This window comes from Pithys albifrons, chromosome 5 (genome assembly GCF_047495875.1).
Source record: "Pithys albifrons albifrons isolate INPA30051 chromosome 5, PitAlb_v1, whole genome shotgun sequence".
In the NCBI taxonomy this organism is placed as follows: Eukaryota; Metazoa; Chordata; class Aves; order Passeriformes; family Thamnophilidae; genus Pithys; species Pithys albifrons.
In genome coordinates this window covers 76,049,632-76,068,840 of record NC_092462.1, presented here as the reverse complement: position 1 = coordinate 76,068,840, position 19,209 = coordinate 76,049,632, and the positions used below count along the sequence as shown (strand labels likewise).

Genomic DNA, 19,209 nt, shown 5'->3' with positions numbered 1-19,209 from the left:
ACCTTTTCCCCAAACCACCCTCGAATTCAAGCTCCCCAGAAGAGAAGCACAGCTGCTCATGACCCAAGGTGAGCTCACAACATCCACAAATGGGTTTGAACGGGGCAAAACATGGCAAATCTTCCTTTCCAGCTGGAAAGGGAAGGTGGGAAAGTCCAAGCTGGACCCCCAGGAGCTCAGGGTGGTGCAGTGCCAGAAGATGCTGCCCCACCTCTGCTTGTGCTGCTCCTTGCTGGCACTTGCTCCCATGTTTTGGTCCAGACTGAGATCCATCATTTCTGACTCTGCCCAAGCATCCTTTGGTGCTGAGTAAGAGCATCCAAGGCCTGATCCAGCTCTGCTGGGCTCCAGCACTAAATGGCTCCAGAGCATTAATCAGCTGCGGGTTCCTAATGAGCACTCATTGCTAACGACCTGCAGAGCTGCCAGAGGGCTGAGTGGGTGAAGTTCCTTCCTCAGGGGGTGGCTGATGCCAGGGCAGCCCCTCACTCCAAACTGCACCTGTACAGGGCGAGGAACAGCCTCGAGGTCTCCTCAAACCCACCCAAGATGATCCCAACTTCATTCCCCAAGTCATCACAGAATCATGGAACGGTTTGGCTTGGAAGGGACATTAAAGATCGTCTTGTTCCAACCTTCTGCCTGGCCTTGGACACTTCCAGGGATCCAGGGGCAGCCACAGCTTCTCTGCCTAACCTGTGCCAGGGCCTGACCACCCTCCCAGCCAGGAATTCCTTCCCAATACCCCATCAATCTCTGCCCTCTGTCCTGCCCCTCCAGGCCCTTGTAAGGTCATGATGGGGCTCGTGGGGTGCTGGATCTGCTGACCTTGGCTGAAGGTATAAAGCAGAATGTAAAGACAGAATTTAAATCCATCTTTTTCTGTTGGATTCTGGTTTTCCTCCTCTAAAACCCTCTATGGAAGTTTCTTTCTGCTGCCTGTCCCCATTCCTGCTGGGACCCACCAGGGTTTGCTCAGGGGCTGCACAAACCCCTCTCAGCTGCAAACTGCAGGCAGAAGAATCATGGAATTGTTTAAGTTGGAAAAGACCTTTAGGATGATCCAGTCCAACCATTCCCCAGCACTGCCAAGGCCACCACTGACAATGTTCCCAAGTGCCACATCCACAGGGATTTTAAATCCCTCCAGAGATGAGGATTCCACCCTGGGCCAGGGCTGGACAACCCTTTCCATGAAGACATTTTCCAAATATCCAAACCTAAACCTCCACTGGTGCAACTTGAGGACATTTCCTCAAAATCTGTGACTTCCCTTGAAGTTTTCAAATCTCACCATCACCATCCAACCCCTTCCCTTGGGACAAACACCTCAGTTTTGGTGACAACAACAGGGCTGGCAACAAACCTGCTCCTCCCCACGAAAAATCCATCCCCCAAAAGTCCCTTTTCCTGTTCTTCCTGATGCTGGAAGTGCTGAGTGAAACGAGGAGCAGAGGACCAGTGGATTCCTCTAGAGGGAAACCTTCACTTGCAGCAGCCTGGAAGCTTTTTGCAGCACTGAAATGCTGACTCACCCTCCTCCTCCTTTCCTTCTCCTCCTCCTCCTCCCATTCCCAGCACAAGGCTCTGCCAGCCAAAATAAATAACGGGTACCTTTCTGCCCTCATTTATTTGTTTGGCAGCACTTCACAGGCGTGTTTTAGCCTCTAGGCAATAAAGAAAAAAAGGAAATAAAATCTTGCTGAGCAACCCCCTGATGGAAAGAAAGTCTATTGGAAACAGCTTGTTCAATGCAGGGAGATTTTCCCCCCGTGGATGCCAGGCTGGATTTCAGGCTGAGGGCAGTGCCCCAGCTCTGCAGCAGCCCCAGCCCATCTGCAGGAGGGTGGGGGACTCTGCACCGTGCAGATAAAACAGCAAAACCAGGAGTTTGGGGAGGGCAGAGACAAATCCATCCAGAAGACACCCAAAGTCAGAGCTGTGCTGAGGCTCAAGTGGAAAATCCCTCCTAAGAGGGATAGAGCCAGGGATGCACCATGACCCTCCTGCTCACAACCTGCTTTTTGCCCCATTTTTCCAAAGACTTGGGGGGAAAATCAGCAGGATTAGGATTAGGGGAGGTTCCTGCTGCAGCTTCAGAGCTTGGAGGGATCAGGAATTTCCTCCCACGGGCACAGCAGGATTTGTGCAGAAAGGGGTTGGGAAGAGATGGGTAGGGCAGCTCTGGACATTTTTGTGCAGGGTGGGAAGCCAAGAGGGAATGAGTCAGGAAATATATGCAAATGCTGCTTTTAAATAGGAATTCTGGAGATGAGAGGACTGGATTTATCTATAATAAATAATTTATAATAATTATCTGTGCAATAACCACTTTGCTTTCCCCTCGGGCCTCAGCTGTCCATCATCCCCATTAAAATGGACAAATCCTCCTTTATAGGCATTTGCTCCCAAAACCATAGGAATAAAAAAAATAATTAAAAGAAATCTGGGCATCCTCCAACCCCAATTGCCACTTTTAGGAGTGGGAGTGGGGCTGTGCTTTACCTGGACAGCTAAAAAGCAGATTTGTGTCATCAGGGCAGAGCTGGTGCCAGCTTTGGATCTGACTCCCCGCCCTGCTCCGTGTCCATCCCTGGGAATTGCAGGTTCAGCAGGGAAAAGGGAGGCAGAAACAATTTAAAAGCTCTTTTCCCAGTTCCACCCCTGTGGCTGATCCAAGGCAGGATTGCAGCTCTCCTGGATGCAAGACCTGTGTCAGATCCTGATGGTTCCCACGTGGATTCATCCACATCATCGCTGTTTTCCACGACCTTCTGGTTCTCACGTCGTGGCCTTCATCTTCCTCTTCATCAAACTCTGCAGCTTCCCAGGTTTTGCTCCGAAATTCCCTGCTCATGGTGCTTTGGAAGGGGCTGTCCCACTCATCCATGCTCAGTTCCACCTGCTCCTCCACCACCAGCATGTCCTGCTCCAACCATTCCAAACCTTCCTCCCATTTCCAGCATTTAGGAAATGTAGTTTTTAGGAGGACATGAGGAACAGTGAGGAATTTGAGTCAATATTTGGTCTCCCTGCTGGATATCAGGGGATGGATTCTGGGAAGTGACAGCCAAGGTGGGGAGGGATTTTACCTTTACCCCACATGAAAGCAGCACAGAAGGAAGGAGTTTTAACCTGGAAATGGAAGCAATGCAACTATTTTTCCAAGACAGAGCACAGTTTCTCTCTCCTCCTATTGCCAGGGCCAAGATGGAGCCCCATTTTATCAGGGGGATTCACACCACAGGAAGCAGGACCTGCAGAGCTCTGATAACATTGTAGGAAAACCAGAAAACAGGCAAAGCGATTGTTTGAGCCCCAGGCCTTGCCTCAAATAAACCTGCTGAGCTTCTTCCTTACACACAACCCTTGACCACCCAACCTTAAAAACAACAAACCCCAAAGAGTCTTTTATCCAACCTCCAAAAGAGCAAACATGACCTTCCTACTGCTCCCATTCAATCCACTATCAAAGCCTGGGAGCTCCTCTGGGTTAGCAAAGCCAGGGATCTGCTTCCCTGTGAAGAATCAGGGAAAAAAAACTTGTGCAAATAAAGGGCTGAAGGCAGAAATGTGCAGTTCTCTCCCCAGGCAGGTTTGCAGCTCCAGCTCATGTGCTGATGGTTCAGCAAAAAAAAAAAAACCAAAACAGAACAAAAAACATCCTAACGAAGCTGAAGTTAAACCCAGCCCCAAAGTCAGCAGCTCCTTATTTTAGAAAGGGTGTGTTTTGCAAGAACAAGTGTTTAAAGACTTGTGCCAAGTCTGCCTTAGCTGCAGGGGAGGTTAAACCTCAGCTGGAACCATTCTTCTAATTACAGACCTTTTTAACTAATTACAGACTGAGGTTTTTGCTTTTGCAAAGTGAGTGATTTTGATGCTCTCACGTCACATTCGGCTCCAGGTGAGACTTGACCTGTCCATGAAGGGCACAAAGGTGAGGAGATGCTGCTGACAGGAACCACAAAGCTGAATTTCCAGAATCAGGAGAGCAGGAGGGATAAAGTTCTTTCTTCAGGTCAAAGTCAGAGACTTCAAACTGCTTGATTCAGGAGCTGGTTCTCTCCAGAGCAAAGGTTAATCCATCCTCAGCTCTACAAGTTACACTGAAAAGCTGCTCCAGCTGCAGAGGGACATCCACAGAACTCCCACAGATCATGGAATTATGGAATGGTTTGGCTTGGAAGGGACATTAAAGACCCAACTCATTCCACTCCCTGCCATGGGCAGCGACATCTTCCATTAGATCAGGTTGTTCCAGCCTGGCCTTGGACACTTCCAGGGATGGGGCAGCCACAGCTTCTCTGCCCAACCCGTGCCAGGGCCTGCCCACCCTCCCAACCAGCAATTCCTTCCCAACATCCCATCTCCATGGACCAAGAGTTGGCCAAGTGTTCAAAACTACTCACCTCACATAGGGCAATATCAGGGAAAGGTTTGGGTTGGAAGAGACCTCAAAGCCCACCCAGTGCCGCCCCTGCCATGGGCAGGGACACCTCCCACCAGCCCAGGGTGCTCCAAGCCCTGTCCAACCTGGCCTGGGACACTCCCAGGGATGGGGCAGCCACAGCTTCTCTGCCCAACCTGTGCCAGGGCCTGTCCACCCTCCCAGCCAAGGAATTCCTTCCGAATATCCCACCTAACGCTGCTCTCTCTCTGTGTGAAGCCACCAAGACTTAATAAGCCCTTTGACAGCTTTGAGTTGACTCAGCATTGAGGTCCACGAGGTCACTCAGTGTGAGGAAGGAGAATAAAATCAGGGAAGTCAGAGTTCTGTATAATTAGAAGCAGGAATGGCCTTGTAATTAATGGCCAGGAATAATGAAGCACCAAGAAAGGCTTGGAATGGGCTGCCCAGAGAGGGGGCGGATTCCCCATCCCTGGAGGTTTTTCAGCTGAGCTTGGCCGTGACACTGAGTGCCATGATCTGGTAAAGGGACTGGAGTTGGACCAAGGGTTGGACTTGATGATCTGGGAGGTCTTTTGCAACCCAATCCATTCTAGGATTCTGTGAATGCAACAGCACTTGGAGATGGATATTCCTAAGGAGTCAGTGGTTGTCCCCAGACACCACACCACAAGGGATGGGGCAGATGTGCTTTTCCAGCCAGGATTGTGCTGAGAAAGCAGCTTGGAGGGTCGGGAAGAGCAGAGGGAGTGAAGGATGTGCATCCACATGACACGTCCACACACCCTGGGTGTGGTTCAGGGTGGAGGAAAGACCACAAGGCTGGTGAAGAGACTGGAGCACAAGTGCTGTGGGGAGAGGCTGAGGGAGCTGGGGGTGTTCAGCCTGGAGAAGAGGAGGCTCAGAGGTGACCTCAGCACTGTCTGGAACTGCCTGAAGGGAAGTTGTGGCCAGGTGGGGGTTGGTCTCTTCTCCCAGGCACTCAGCAATAGGACAAGGGGGCACGATGGGCTCAAGCTCTGCCAGGGGAAATTGAAGTTGGAGAGCAGAAAAAAAATTCTTTACAGAGAGAGTGCTCAGGGATTGGAATGGGCTGCCCAGAGAGGGGGTGGATTTCCCATCCCTGGAGGTTTTTCAACTGAGCTTGGCCGTGGCACTGAGTGCCATGATCTGGTAAAGGGACTGGAGTTGGACCAAGGGTTGGACTTGATGATCTCAGAGGTTTTTTCCAACCCAATCAATTCCATGATTCTGTGTTTCTGTGGATGTGGCACTGAGTGAGAATCCACCATGTCTTGATCCAACCCCACTGTGATCACCAGCCCAGGGCACAGAGTGCCAGAGTGATACCAGTGGGGTTGGATCAAGGGTTGGACTTGATGATCTGGGAGGTCTTTTCCAACCCAATCCATTCTATGATTCCATGATGTCACTCCCAAACCCCTGGATGCTGGGAGGGAAAATCCCCCTTCCCATTCAGGCAGCCCCAGCAATTCCAAACCTCCATTAGACACTTCTCCCAAAATCCACTTTAATTCCCCCCTGCTCCAGTTTAGGCTCATTATTTCCCATTTCCAATTGCAAACTGCAGTTAAAATCCACCCAGGTGTTTCTAAACCCCTCAAAAGGGGTTCCTGTGCCTTTGTTCCCTCCATCCTGTGCTGCTTCAGGGAGATTCCTATTTTTGGGAGAGAGAATCCCACGTGGCTCAGCCAAGTTTTCCTTCCCAAGGCAGAGGAGCTCCTTGGCAAAGTGGCTCCCAGCAAAGCTCAGCTTGGGCTGAGCTTGGAATTAAACTGTGAGCACTGAAGTGGATTGGAAAAAAAAAAACAAAACCACAGAGTGAAAACCCTCTGGGAAAGGAGTAACACTGGGAATATGTCCAGAATTTAAGGAAAGGCTGGGAGTTGTTAGAAACCAGCAGGGTTTCAGAGCACCTCTGAGCTCCTGGTGATTATCCGCTGGGTTGGATGCTACAGGAAGCAAATTCCAGCTGGAATCAAGACATGCCTGCCTGGAAATCAGCTGTGTCCATCAGGGAATACACAGCCCTACCTGCCTCCTTCCCAGAGCTCCAAGCAGGAGGAAACCTGCTGGTTTCTCACCCATTTTCCAAGGAAAAGGCTCCAGAGGGAGGTGCAAAGGGCAGCTCCGCTCCCATCCCATCCCATCCCATCCCATCCCATCCTATCCCATCCCATCCTATCCCATCCCATTCCATCCCATCCCATCTCATCTCATCCCATCCCAGTCCATCCCACCCCATCCCACTCAGACATCAGAGGCTCCCAGTGCTTTGCTGGCTGGCTCAGGCAGCCTGTGGAGTCACTGCCTGGATACAGCAGGATTTTCATGGCTTGCTTCTTTATTCTTGGACTTAAACAGCCCATCTATTATCCTAAAATTAGATGGAAAAATTAAAAGACCAATCTTGAGTGGGAATAGTCTGTCCTTCCTCAATGACAGGATTCAGAGACCAGTGTTCTTCAGGCTCACCCACAAATCCTGCACTGGGATGTGGCACCAAATCCCTACTGGGGTTTTAAGTTTCCTGGGAATCATGGAATTACAGGATGGTTTGTGTTGGAAGGGACCATAAAGGTCATCCCATCCCACTCCCTATCATGGGTAGGGACACCTCCCACCAGCTCAGGGTGCTCCAAGCCCCACCCAACCTCGCCTTGGACACTTCCAGGGATGGGGAATGAAAGCCCCATCCATAGGAATGCAGCCATGGCACTCCAAGGATCTCACACTTGTCTCTCCTGCTGCTGCAGCAGCTCAAGGATGGAGCTTCCACATCCTGTCTGGCCCTTCCCATCCCACAGAGCCAACCTTCTCTCTCCCATGACAGATTTTGGGGGAAGGAGCCTCAGGCCTGCAAGGTGGGATATTCCTGACTCAGGGAAGCAGCTCCCACCTGCCTCAGTTTCCCCAGCTCTGCCTCTGGAGCCTCAAGGCCACGACATCTTCATGTAGGGTGAGGAGAACAGGAGTTCTGGAGGAGGAATTCTGGGGCTGCCCCTGTCCTGAAGCCAAACTGAGGGATGTGCTCATCCCTCTGAAAGGTTTAACCCATGAGGAAACCTGTTTAGGTGGAATAACCCACGAGTGGCCTCCTCATTAAAGGAGGCTTAGACTGAATTCAAATCCTTCTGCTTAATAAATTAGGTTAAAGTCAGCCCAGATTAGAAAACCCCTCTAATAAATCATCCTTGTAGATTCAACCAGCTCTCGACTCCTGGTTATTTTTTCTGTCTGCTTTTAACCCGTTTCCTCCCTCTCCCTGATAACATCCTTGACCTCTGGACTCCCAGCTCAGCTCCTGAGGGCTCCAGGGGTGATCCCAGGGGATAAATTCCTCACAGAAACAGCACAATCACCACCTCTTGTGTGCCACGAATGCAGGGCTGAGGATTTGAAAGGATGAATCATCACGCAAAGCCAGAACGGTTAGAGATTGGTAACTGGGAGAAGGGAATTGGGTGGGATGGGAAGAGGAAGGAGCAGGATTGGGATTAGTTACTTTGGGACTATTAATAGTACCTCAAGTTATCAAAGTGACCAGCCCAGATCATGTAGAGGGGGTGGGAGGTTAATGAAAATAATGTGATTACATGTCATGACATCCCACACCGACTGCCAGGGAAGCTTTTCCAGCTAATTAAAGGATAATGATCCTTTATTCCCAGGCCACAGAAACACTTGGGTGTGACCACACTGAGGGAAACATCTCCCTCTCCACGAAGGGCATCCCTCCCTTCCCTGAGTGGAAAACACATCCCATAAGGATAAAGGGAGTTGGTTTGTGGTGAAGATCCAGGGAATATCCCGTTCCCTTTGAGACCTTTAAGCCCAAGGAAGCCTTTTCCCTGCAGTGCCCTTGCCCGAGCAGCAGGGCTGGTGTTCTCCTGCTCCCAGGAGCATCCCCAGGTGCTGCAGGTGGGAATTTGGGGCAGAAATCAAGGCCTGGATCTCCACACCCCCCTTGCACTGACCTGGGTTTCTGAGGGGAATCTTTGGGCTCCTTGGAACCAAACCAGCCACTGCTCTTGCTCCTCTCGTCTCCCGCTGCCGCGCCGGGCACAGAGGGCCCCCCTTTTTCCACCTGGCCTTTGCTCCCCACGTCGCTCCGGCTGCCCCCGTGGTGGAAAAAGCCACCTTTGGGTTTCTTCTCTTCCTTCCTCGTTTCCTCAGGCTGTTTGTCCTTCGTTGTGTCCGAGGAGAAGACCATGGGTGCTGCAGCTTGGGTGGGCTTGTTCTCCAGACGGCTGTTCTCCTCCATCCTGGCTCTGCCCAGATGGTTGCTCAGCGTGACGGCTTTGGTGGACACCTTGAGCTCTTCCTGCAGGGCTAAGCTGGGAGGAGACGGGATGAACCTCGGCTCATCTCTCTGCTGAGACCTCTCAAAGCTTCCAACCCCCCAGGGCACCTCGTGGGAGTCAGGATGGAGGGGGGCAAAGCCAAAAGCCTCCTCCTGCCTCCTGGGCACGGTGGGCACGGGCAGCGGGGCCGAGCTGGGTGGGACCAACGCGGGGCTCTTTGGTGTGGGCTCGTCGCTGTAAACGTGGCTCCCGTTGATGCAGAGGGAAGAACGGGACACGGGGTCGTTCTTTGGATTCAGGCTTTGGATTGCTTTGGGCTCCAGGACGGGGCTGACCTGGGACACGTCGTCGCTGAACGCTCTCTTGTGGGTCAGCTTGGGAGATGGCAAATAGTCTTTCACTGTGGGGGGGAAATTGAACACAAAACAGAGGTGAGGCCACAACAAGCAGCGTTATCCTTGGTTAAAACTTGGTTGTAATAATGCCAAGGTCATGGGTTCAATCCCCTATGTGGGCCATTGACTTAAGTATTGGACTTGGTTATCCTTGTGGGTCCCTTCCAACTCAGAATAGTCTGTGATCTGTCATCTTCTACCTGCATCACTAAGGAGATCTGTGAAATCATTCCCAGCTCCCAGGCTCCACCGGATTATAATCAAATTTGGAATGCAAAGCACAGGTCACAGCTATGCCATGATAGAGGACACACAATATTCTCCCTGAGCACATCATCTCCCACTGCAGGACCTGGAGAGGAGCCTCTGTAACATGATAAATCCTTTGTCTGAGAGGATCTGAGATCATTATTAAACACAAAAAACTCCCTAGAAGCTACTTAGGGGGTTAAATGCTCCTGTGTGACATGAGTTTGCATGATTAGGGGACAATGGGGCCCTGAGCTCTGCTCAGACTGGCCAGGCCAAAGCTTGGTGGGACAAGCCAGGAGAATCCAGTGCCTTCCTCTCCCTCCCACTGCCTGGAGCGTTGGACTTGATGATCTCAAAGGTCTTTTCCAGCCTTACCAATTCCAAGATTCTACAACCTTGTAGATACTGCAGATTTTTGGGGTTAAAAACTGTGGAGAACCCAGAGACAAGGACAGCCTGGACTGAGGTCACACCCAGCTGTTCTCCCCTCCTGGCTGGACATGCTGTTTCCTTTGCAGAATCATGGAATGGTGTGGGTTGGAAAAGACCTTAAAGGTCATCTAGTTCCAACCCCTGCCATGGGAAGGGAACCTTCCAGCAGATGGAAGGTTCACCACAAGGATGTTGGGACCAGAGCGGTGCCTCCACTCGCTGTCCAACCACACATGGGAATGTCATCCAGCAGAAACCCCCTGGCCTCACACAGCTCCACCAGCACACACCTGGGGACTCCCACCCAAGCTGGGAATTTGCTGTCTCCAGCCAATTAAACCATCTAATTATACACTTTGTTTTCATGGGATGGTGAGAATTAATTCCTTACAAGGGCCTTTTTTGTTTGCAAATCGCCGCCCTCGGAGCGCCAAGAGCTCAGATTGTTTTAATCACCAGGAACTGGGCACGGCTCCGGCTTTGCCTCCAAGCCGGAGGCGGCTCATTAGACCAGTGACCCAGTGCAGGGCAGCAGCAGCTTCCCCAGCCCTTCAGTGGCAGAGACCTGCTTGGAGGGTGAGAAGAAACAGCCCTGAAGGACTTTTGAATCCTGGGAGCTTGTGGTGCTGTGGGGGGCACAGGGAGCATCAATGCCAGCCAAGTATGGAAAAGCAAAATCTTGGATGGTTCTCCCCGTTCTGCCAAGCATGTTAGTGCCAGAATGTAGAAGATCTTGGAGGGTTTTTGCAGGACATTGATGCTTAGTCTGGAGAAAAGGAGGCTCAGGGGGGACCTTCTGGCTCTCGGCAACTCCCTGACAGGATTTGGGGCCTCTCATGGCAAGAGAGACATTGGGGGGCTGGAGAGAAGGAAATTGAGGTGGGGAAGGGGCTGGAGCAGCAGGAGCAGCTGAGGGAGCTGGGGGGGCTCAGCCTGGAGAAAAGGAAGGTCAGGGGGGACCTTCTGGCTCTGCAATCCCTGCCAGGAGGGTGGAGCCGGGGGGGTCAGGCTCTGCTCCAGGGAACAGGGACAGGAGGAGAGGGAACAGCCTCAGGCTGGGCCAGGGGAGCTTAGACTGGATTTAAGGAAGATTCTTTCATGGAAAGGGCTGTCCAGCCTTGCCACAGCTGCCCAAGGCAGGGGTGGATCTCCATCCCTGTAGGGATTTCAAAGCCATGTGGATGTGGCACTTGGGGTCAGTGTGGCCTTGGCAGCACTGGGGGATGGTTGGACTCCATGATCTCAGAGGGCTTTCCCAACCCAAACAATTCCATGTTCCTATGACTGGTACCTATGATTAGGTAAGTAATTAGTTAACAGATTTGCAAGAAAGTCTCAACAGTCCCTTACAAAGAGGAAAAAAAAATGGGAAAAAAAAGGGGGAGGGATTATCCCTTATCCTCTTACCAGAGCGCTCCGTGGACAGACTGCTGTGTCTGCTGGGGGATTTGGTTACCTCAGAAGCATTGGCTGCCAGGCTCAGGCTGGCAGAGGAGATGGTGCTGTCGGATCCCAGGGAAGTGTTGGACTGCGTCAGGGACGACTTGCGCAGCTTGTTCTTCAGGAAAAAGCCCTTGACTTTGGCCTTCTTGCCCCCCATTTCATAGTCATCCTCCCCGTCGAGGGCGCCCAGGCTGCTGGGGATGATGGCAGAGGCCGACTCCAGGTCGTACTTCTTCTTGCCTGTCACCTTGTCCTTCAGCTTCCCAAAGGGTGACCGTGGCTTGTCCTTCATGGACAGGTCGAACATGCTGGCCGTGAGGTTGTTCCGCGTGAACTGGATGCTCACCAGGATCTCACCACGCTCCTTCTCCTTCTTCCCAGCCTTGGAGTGCAGCTTGTGCCACCTGGAGCCAGAGAGGAAGGAAAAGGAAAGGTCCCTCTGTCATATCCAAGAGCCACGAGCCAGGAAAACTTTGGAGAAGATGCTGCTGGGTGGGAGAAGGCAGCAGCGCCATCCAGCATGAGTTTCTTCATGGAAAGGGTTGTTAAACATTGGAAGGTGCTGCCCAGGGATGTGGTGGAGTCCCCACCCCTGGAAGTGTTCAAGAAACAACTGGCCATGGCACTCAGTGCTCTGGGCTGGGGGACAAGGTGGGGATTGGGCATAGGGTGGACTCCATGGGCTGGGAGGGCTTTTCCAACCTTAGTGATCCTGGGATTCTACTCTAAGAGTCCCAGATATCACCTAAACCCCAATCAGAGACACACAAACACCACACAAGGAGGTGTCACATGGAGCAGACCCCACCCTGAACCACCACAGCATTGTAAGAGCTCCATGACCATCCCTGTCCTTTTCCCAAACACTGTCCTTCCACGAAATAACCTGGCAAACACCACCTTGGTGTCAGATACTGCTGTGCTTTTCCAGGGAAAACAACCAGTGGTCAGATTTTTGTAGGGTCAGCTGACAGGTTGTTGTGAGCCCATGTTTGAAGGAAGACAAAGACAACAGTGCTTTGTGCTCCTGTTTGAAATATTCCAGAGCCAGTGACTCAAGGAGTCCTTCCAAGCACAGACAGACCTGTAATGGCAAAGGCTCTCAACAGCATCCACCAGAACATCTGTCTGCCAGACCTTCTGTGTCTCACCAGAAATAAAGGTGCTGAAGTTTGACTCAAGGTGCCCTGGCATCAAGTACTTAGAGGATGGTGAATCCTGTGGGTTCTTTATGGGAAAGAGGAGCTGCTGTGTAGCACCTGCCCAACCCAATCCAACCCAACCCTACCCAAACCCAAACCCAATCCGAATCAACCCAACCACATCCTACCCAATCCAATCCTACCCAGCTCCATCCTACCCAACCCAACCCAATCCAAATCAACCCAACCCCATCCTACCCAACTCAACCTTACCCAGCTCCATCCTACCCAACCCAACCTTACCCAACCCCATCCTACCCAACCCAATCCAAATCAACCCAACCCCATCCTACCCAACCCAACCCAATCCAAATCAACCCAACCCCATCCCACCCAACCCAACCCAATCCAAATCAACCCAAACCCATCCCACCCAACCCAACCCAATCCAAATCAACCCAACCCCATCCCACCCAACCCAACCCAATCCAAATCAACCCAACCCCATCCTACCCAACCCAATCCAAATCAACCCAACCCCATCCTACCCAACCCAACCCAATCCAAATCAACCCAACCCCATCCTACCCAACCCAACCCAATCCAATCCTACCCAACCCCATCTTACCCAACCCAACCCAATCCAAATCAACTCAACCCCATCCTACCCAACCCAACCCAATCCAAATCAACCCAACCCCATCCTACCCAACCCAACCTTACCCAGCTCCATCCTACCCAACCCAACCTTACCCAACCCCATCCTACCCAACCCAACCCAATCCAAATCAACCCAACCCCATCCTACCCAACCCAACCCAATCCAAATCAACCCAACCCCATCCTACCCAACCCAACCCAATCCTACCCAACCCCATCCTACCCAACCCAACCCAATCCAATCCTACCCAACCCCATCTTACCCAACCCAACCCAATCCAAATCAACCCAACCCCATCCTACCCAACCCAACCCAATCCAAATCAACCCAATGCCATCCTACCCAACCCAACCCAATCAACCCAATGCCATCCTACCCAACCCAACCTTACCCAACTCCATCCTACCCAATCCAACCCAATCCAAATCAACCCAACCCCATCCTACCCAACCCAACCCAATCCAATCCTACCCAACCCCATCTTACCCAACCCAATCCAAATCAACCCAACCCCATCCTACCCAACCCAACCTTACCCAGCTCCATCCTACCCAACCCAACCCAATCCAAATCAACCCAACCCCATCCTACCCAACCCAGCCCAATCTAATCCTACCCAACCCCACCCTACTCAACCCAACCCAACCCAAATCAACCCAACCCCATCCTACCCAACCCAACTCAATGCAAATCAACCCAACCCCATCCTACTCAACCCAACCCCATCCTAACCAACCCAACCTTACCCAGCTCCATTCTACCCAACCCAAACCCATCCTACTCAACCCAACCCCATCCTACTCAATCCAATTCTACCCAACTCCATCCTACCCAACCCAACCCAATCCAAATCAACCCAACTCCATCCTACCTGACCTTACCCAACCCAATCCAACCCTTTCCAACCCAATCCAATCCAAATCAACCCAATGCCATACTATTCATTCCAAATTAACCCAACCCTTCCCAACCCAACCCAGTCCAAATCAATCCAACCCTACCCAATCCAACCTACCCAACCCAATCCAAATCAATCCAACCCCATCCTACCCAACCCAATCCAAACCAATCCAACCCCATCCTACCCAACTCAACCCTAACCCAACTCCATCCTATCCATCCTACCCAACTCAATCTAACCCAACCCTACCCAACCCAACCCAAGTCAATCCAACCCTACCCAACCCAATCCCAATCAACCCAACTCCATCCTAACCAACCCAATTCTACCCAGGTTACTGATTTTCAGGAAACATCCACATTCCCACAGCTGGCTGATGGAATTCTCCTGCCTGGTCACAGCTCCAGAAGGAGATGTTGGCCATGTTCACCAGCTCAGAAGCTTCCCCTGGCTCCACAGTGGGTTACTGGGATGCTTCCTGCTGTCCTGCCCCACAGAATCCATAATGCAGACTCAGCCCCAGAGATTTGCATGGCAGGAACATGGGAAAAGCCTCCACACCACCCACTGCAAAAGGCAAAAATACTCCCAATCTTCATTTAGGTCCCAAACCTTCCACAGGAAGGTCACAGAGCAACATGTGGGATGTGATGGGAGAGGGGTCTTGCTTCCTGCCAGTGGGAATGAGCAGTGGGAGAGAGGACACCAAAGCAAGACATGCCCAGAGACACATTCCAGTTCTCCATTTCCATGTTCAGATGGGGCAGCACCAAACACAAGCCACGAGGGAACAGTTTCTTCCCAAAAACCACTGCCAACCCAGTGGTCCTTCACTCCCTTTTCCCACAGGATGCTCCATCTTTCTGCCACCATTTCAGGTGCTGCTTCCCAGGGCAGCTGCAGCAGAATAAGCAGATCTCCAATGCCTTGGTAGCTCTCACCCTTCCCAAATCAAAGGATTAAAAGATAAATTTATGGTTAAAATTCCCCTTAACAAGGTCCAAGGAAATCTGTAGGTTCAGGACAGACTCTCTCTCTCCATGTCAGCCTTCCTGGGTGAACAGCAATGGGAGGTGGAAAACTTTTCTAGATGTGGGTTAACAATTTCCCAACAAATAAATATCCCAGTGGTGTTTTACATCCACTTGGAGAGTGAAGTCACTGAACAGGAAAACTAAAGGGGAAGGAAAGTGGGATGGGATGGAGGTGGGTGTGACCAGGCTGAGATCCCCAGGGCAAGGAGAAAAGTGTAGTTGTGTTCTCCAGAAGTTTCTGAATTGCTGCCAGGGGAATTATCACACCCTGGATGAAGGGAGGAGCTGGGAAGCCTGGGAAGGCTCCACCATTCCCTGGAAGTGTCCAAGGCCAGGTTGGACAGGGCTTGGAGTACCCTGGGCTGGTGGAGGGTGACCCTGACCATGGCAGGGGGTGGGATGAGATGGTCTTTCAGATCTCCTCCAACCCAAACCAGTCTGGGATTCTCTGAAGGGGGCACAAAACCCCCTAATTCCCTGATAATTATTCCAAGTGCACAGCTGGAAGCACCCAAGTCCTTCATCAAGTAATTCAGGTGCCACCAAAATGCAGGGAGAGCAGAGCCTGGCACTTTGCTGGGCACAGACATGGAATCAAATCCCCAGTGAATCCACTCCCATTCCTACCACTCCCTTATCCCACCCCATAGGTGGGAAAATTTTCAGTACTTTGGCTGTGAGCTTGAAAATCTCCAGGCATGCAGGAAAAAACAAAATCCATGGAAAAAAACCACCAGGACAGGCAGATCCACTGCCAGGGAGCAGGAGCAGGTGAGTCAGGAGGACACTTCCTGTAGGATAGGAGGGGAAAAGGCTGCCTGGAATATCCAATATTGCATTGTTGAGTTTCATGCAAGAGCTGGAAGCAGTTCAAGAGGGAAGGGCTGGAGCAGCCTGGCAGCTGGGAAAGGAGAGATTTGGGGGCTGAATCACTTCACAGGAAAAATAAAAAAAACCCTCCAGAAAGTAGTTTTTATACCTTATGTCATCCCATGGAAAAAAAAAAATAGATGGAATCTGGGTGGATTAACATGAGGAAAGGCAGGAACTCCTGAGGGTGATGAGGTGGAACAGCACAGACACGTTCTCAGCATCTCCCATCCCACCACTTCCAATCCTGGGGGCATGCAAAGGGATTTGGAGGCTCGAGCCAACCTGCTCCAAAAAGCTCAAGGAAAAACCCCTGCTCATGCTGGCGTGGGCTTGAGGAGTTATTTTGGGTTCCCAAGACCTCATCCACAGTCAGCAAACAGTTGGGACTACACCTCCAACAGGCAGCAGGGCTATTTTTAGGCTCAGCTCTAAGTTTGTGGCACCAGACGAGTGTTTGGGAGGATTAAATTGTTCCATGTGTATTTCTGGGGTTTTATGAATCGGTTCCAGTGGAAACAGGAGGTGCCAACACTGGTCAGGGAGAGTGGGATTAGGGAGGGTTCCAAGTCCCAGTCCAGCTAAAATCCAACTTGCACAGCACCTTTTCATGATTAACCCCATCCCACAGCCTGTGATTTTCCCTATTTCTTCCCTCAGGGAGAGGTCCTGGGTGGGGGGTTCTGGATTGGGGCCACCCAAGGTCACAACTTGAAGAGGGACTGCCCAGAGAGGGGGTGGATTCCCCATCCCTGGAGGTTTTTCAGCTGAGCTTGGCCGTGGCACTGAGTGCCATGATCTGGTAAAGGGACTGGAGTTGGCCCAAGGGTTGGACTTGATGATCTCGGAGGTCTTTTCCAACCCAATCCATTCCATGGATGTGGCACTGAGTGAGAATCCACCACATCTTGATCCAACCCTACTGTGATCACCAGCCCAGGGCACAGAGTGCCCTGGGCTGGTGATTACAGTGGGATTGGATCAAGGATTTGACTTGATGATCTCAAAGGTCTTTTCCAACCCAATCCATTCTGTGATTCTGTGATTATTTTATGGGAATAGAGGATGCACCTGGAAAAACAAACCAGTTCTGCCCATAAAACACCTTTTCCAGCTCTGAAACAGCAGAACTGGGTTATGTTAATCAGGCTCTGGAAGAGGTGCTGGCAGGGAGATGGGGGAAGCTGTACCAAGCACATCCAGCACCAGCACATGGCACCACAAGGATCTGCTTCTTAAGGAAGGTGCAACCAGCTTGGATCCAGCTCCTCACTCCACAGGACACCCTGGACAAGACACTCATCTCCAGCCACCTGCTCCGAGGGTTCTCAGCAAGGTTTGGAGGGGGCACAGCCCAACATGGGCTTTGCTAGTTAAAAAATTAAATTAAAATGAAATTAAAATTAGATTAAAATTCAATTAGATTGGCTGTCTTGTCCCAGAACCAGAGGTGGTGGTGATGGGGAGCTGAATTACTCCTGCCTAAGGAGATGTGCTTTGTCCTCCCAGTCTGTGCTCCTTCCCTTGCTCCCTGCAGCTGGAAACAGCCATCCCAGAGAATCACAGAATCTTAGAATGGATTGGGTTGGAAAAGACCTCCCAGATCATCAAGTCCAACCCTTGGGCCAACTCCAGTCCCTTTACCAGATCATGGCACTCAGTGCCACGGCCAAGCTCAGCTGAAAAACCTCCAGGGATGGGGAATCCACCCCCTCTCTGGGCAGCCCATTCCAATCCCTGAGCACTCTCTCTGCAAAGAAGTTTTTTCTGCTCTCCAACTTCAATTTCCCCTGGCAGAGCTTGAGCCCATCGTGCCCCCTTGTCCTATTGCTGAGTGCCTGGGAGAAGAGACCAACCCCCACCTGGCCACAACTTCCCTTCAGGATGAAACCTGCTGCTCCCCAGCCTGCTGGTCCCACACCCACATCCTTCTGCTCCATGGAGAACTGCTCCTTCCCCCCATCCACTGCTGCTGGATCAGCAGTGATGCTCCTGCTGGGACAGCACATGGAGAGCCAGGTGTGCTCAGGGACATCTCCAGTGTGACACATCCAGGGAACCCACCTGGAGACACAAGCCATGGGCTCAGGACATCAGCTTTTCCTAAGAATGTGTATTTTTCCCTGTGACACCCCACGGATCCAGTGCCTCTGTGCATCCCCACAAAATGTGGGATCCTGGGATGTGTCCTCCATGGATACCGTGGCACAGAAGGGGCTGGAGAGCCCCCCCAGGCCCTGGGGATGGCTGAGGGGGAAGGAAACAGCAACTCACTCCATCCCACAGGGCCGGGAGAGGAAACCTCAAAGACAGAACTCATCAGAAAGGGGAAGCAGCCGGAGGCCCAGAGAGTGCTGGTGAATGGGGCTGCATCCAGCCGGTCACCAGTGGTGTCCCCCAGGGGTCTGTGTTGGGGCCAGTCCTGTTTAACATCTTTAGTGATGATTTAGATGAGGGGATTGAGTCCATCAGCAGCAAATTTGCTGATGACACCAAGTTGGGAGGGAGTGTCGACCTGCTGGAAGGCAGGAGGGCTCTGCAGAGGGATCTGGAGAGACTGGAGAGATGGGCTGATTCCAATGGGATGGAGTTCAACAAGGCCAAGTGCAGGTCCTGCCCTTTGGCCACCCCAACCCCCTGCAGCGCTCCAGGCTGGGCACAGAGTGGCTGGAGAGCAGCCAGGCAGAGGGACCTGGGGGGACTGAGGGACAGGAAGCTCAACAGGAGCCACCAGTGTGCCCAGGTGGCCAAGAAGGCCAAGGGGATCCTGGCCTGGATCCAAACTAGCGTGGCCAGCAGGCCCAGGGCAGTGACCCTTCCCCTGGACTCTGCCTTGGGGAGGCCACACCTTGAGTGTTGTGTTCAGTTCTGGGCCCCTCAGTTGAGGCAAGAGATTGAGGGGCTGGAGCGGGGCCAGAGAAGAGCAACGAGGCTGGAGAAGGGACTGGAGCACAAGTGCTGTGGGGAGAGGCTGAGGGAGCTGGGGGTGTTTAGCCTGGAGAAGAGGAGGCTCAGAGGTGACCTCAGCACTGTCTGGAACTCCCTGAAGGGAAGTTGTGGCCAGGTGGGGGTTGGTCTCTTCTCCCAGGCACTCAGCAATAGGACAAGGGGGCACGATGGGCTCAAGCTCTGCCAGGGGAAATTGAAGTTGGAGAGCAGCAAAAACTTCTTTGCAGAGAGAGTGCTCAGGGATTGGAATGGGCTGCCCAGAGAGGGGGTGGATTCCCCATCCCTGGAGGTTTTTCAGCTGAGCTTGGCCGTGGCACTGAGTGCCATGATCTGGTAAAGGGACTGGAGTTGGACTTGATGATCTCGGAGGTCTTTCCAACCCAATCAATTCTATGAT

At 52.0% G+C, this 19,209-nt stretch overlaps 1 protein-coding gene across 1 annotated transcript in view; it reads right to left on the bottom strand.

Annotated features, from left to right (window-relative positions):
- Positions 1-19,209, bottom strand: part of RAB11FIP5 (RAB11 family interacting protein 5) — a 51,795-nt gene that overhangs the window by 17,373 nt on the left and 15,213 nt on the right. The window contains exons 2-3 of the mRNA XM_071557088.1: positions 11,220-11,659; positions 8,407-9,133 (exon numbers count right to left, since the gene is read on the bottom strand). Of these exons, the coding sequence (XP_071413189.1) occupies positions 8,407-9,133; positions 11,220-11,659 (1,167 nt within the window). The remainder of the gene's footprint in view (positions 1-8,406; positions 9,134-11,219; positions 11,660-19,209) is intronic.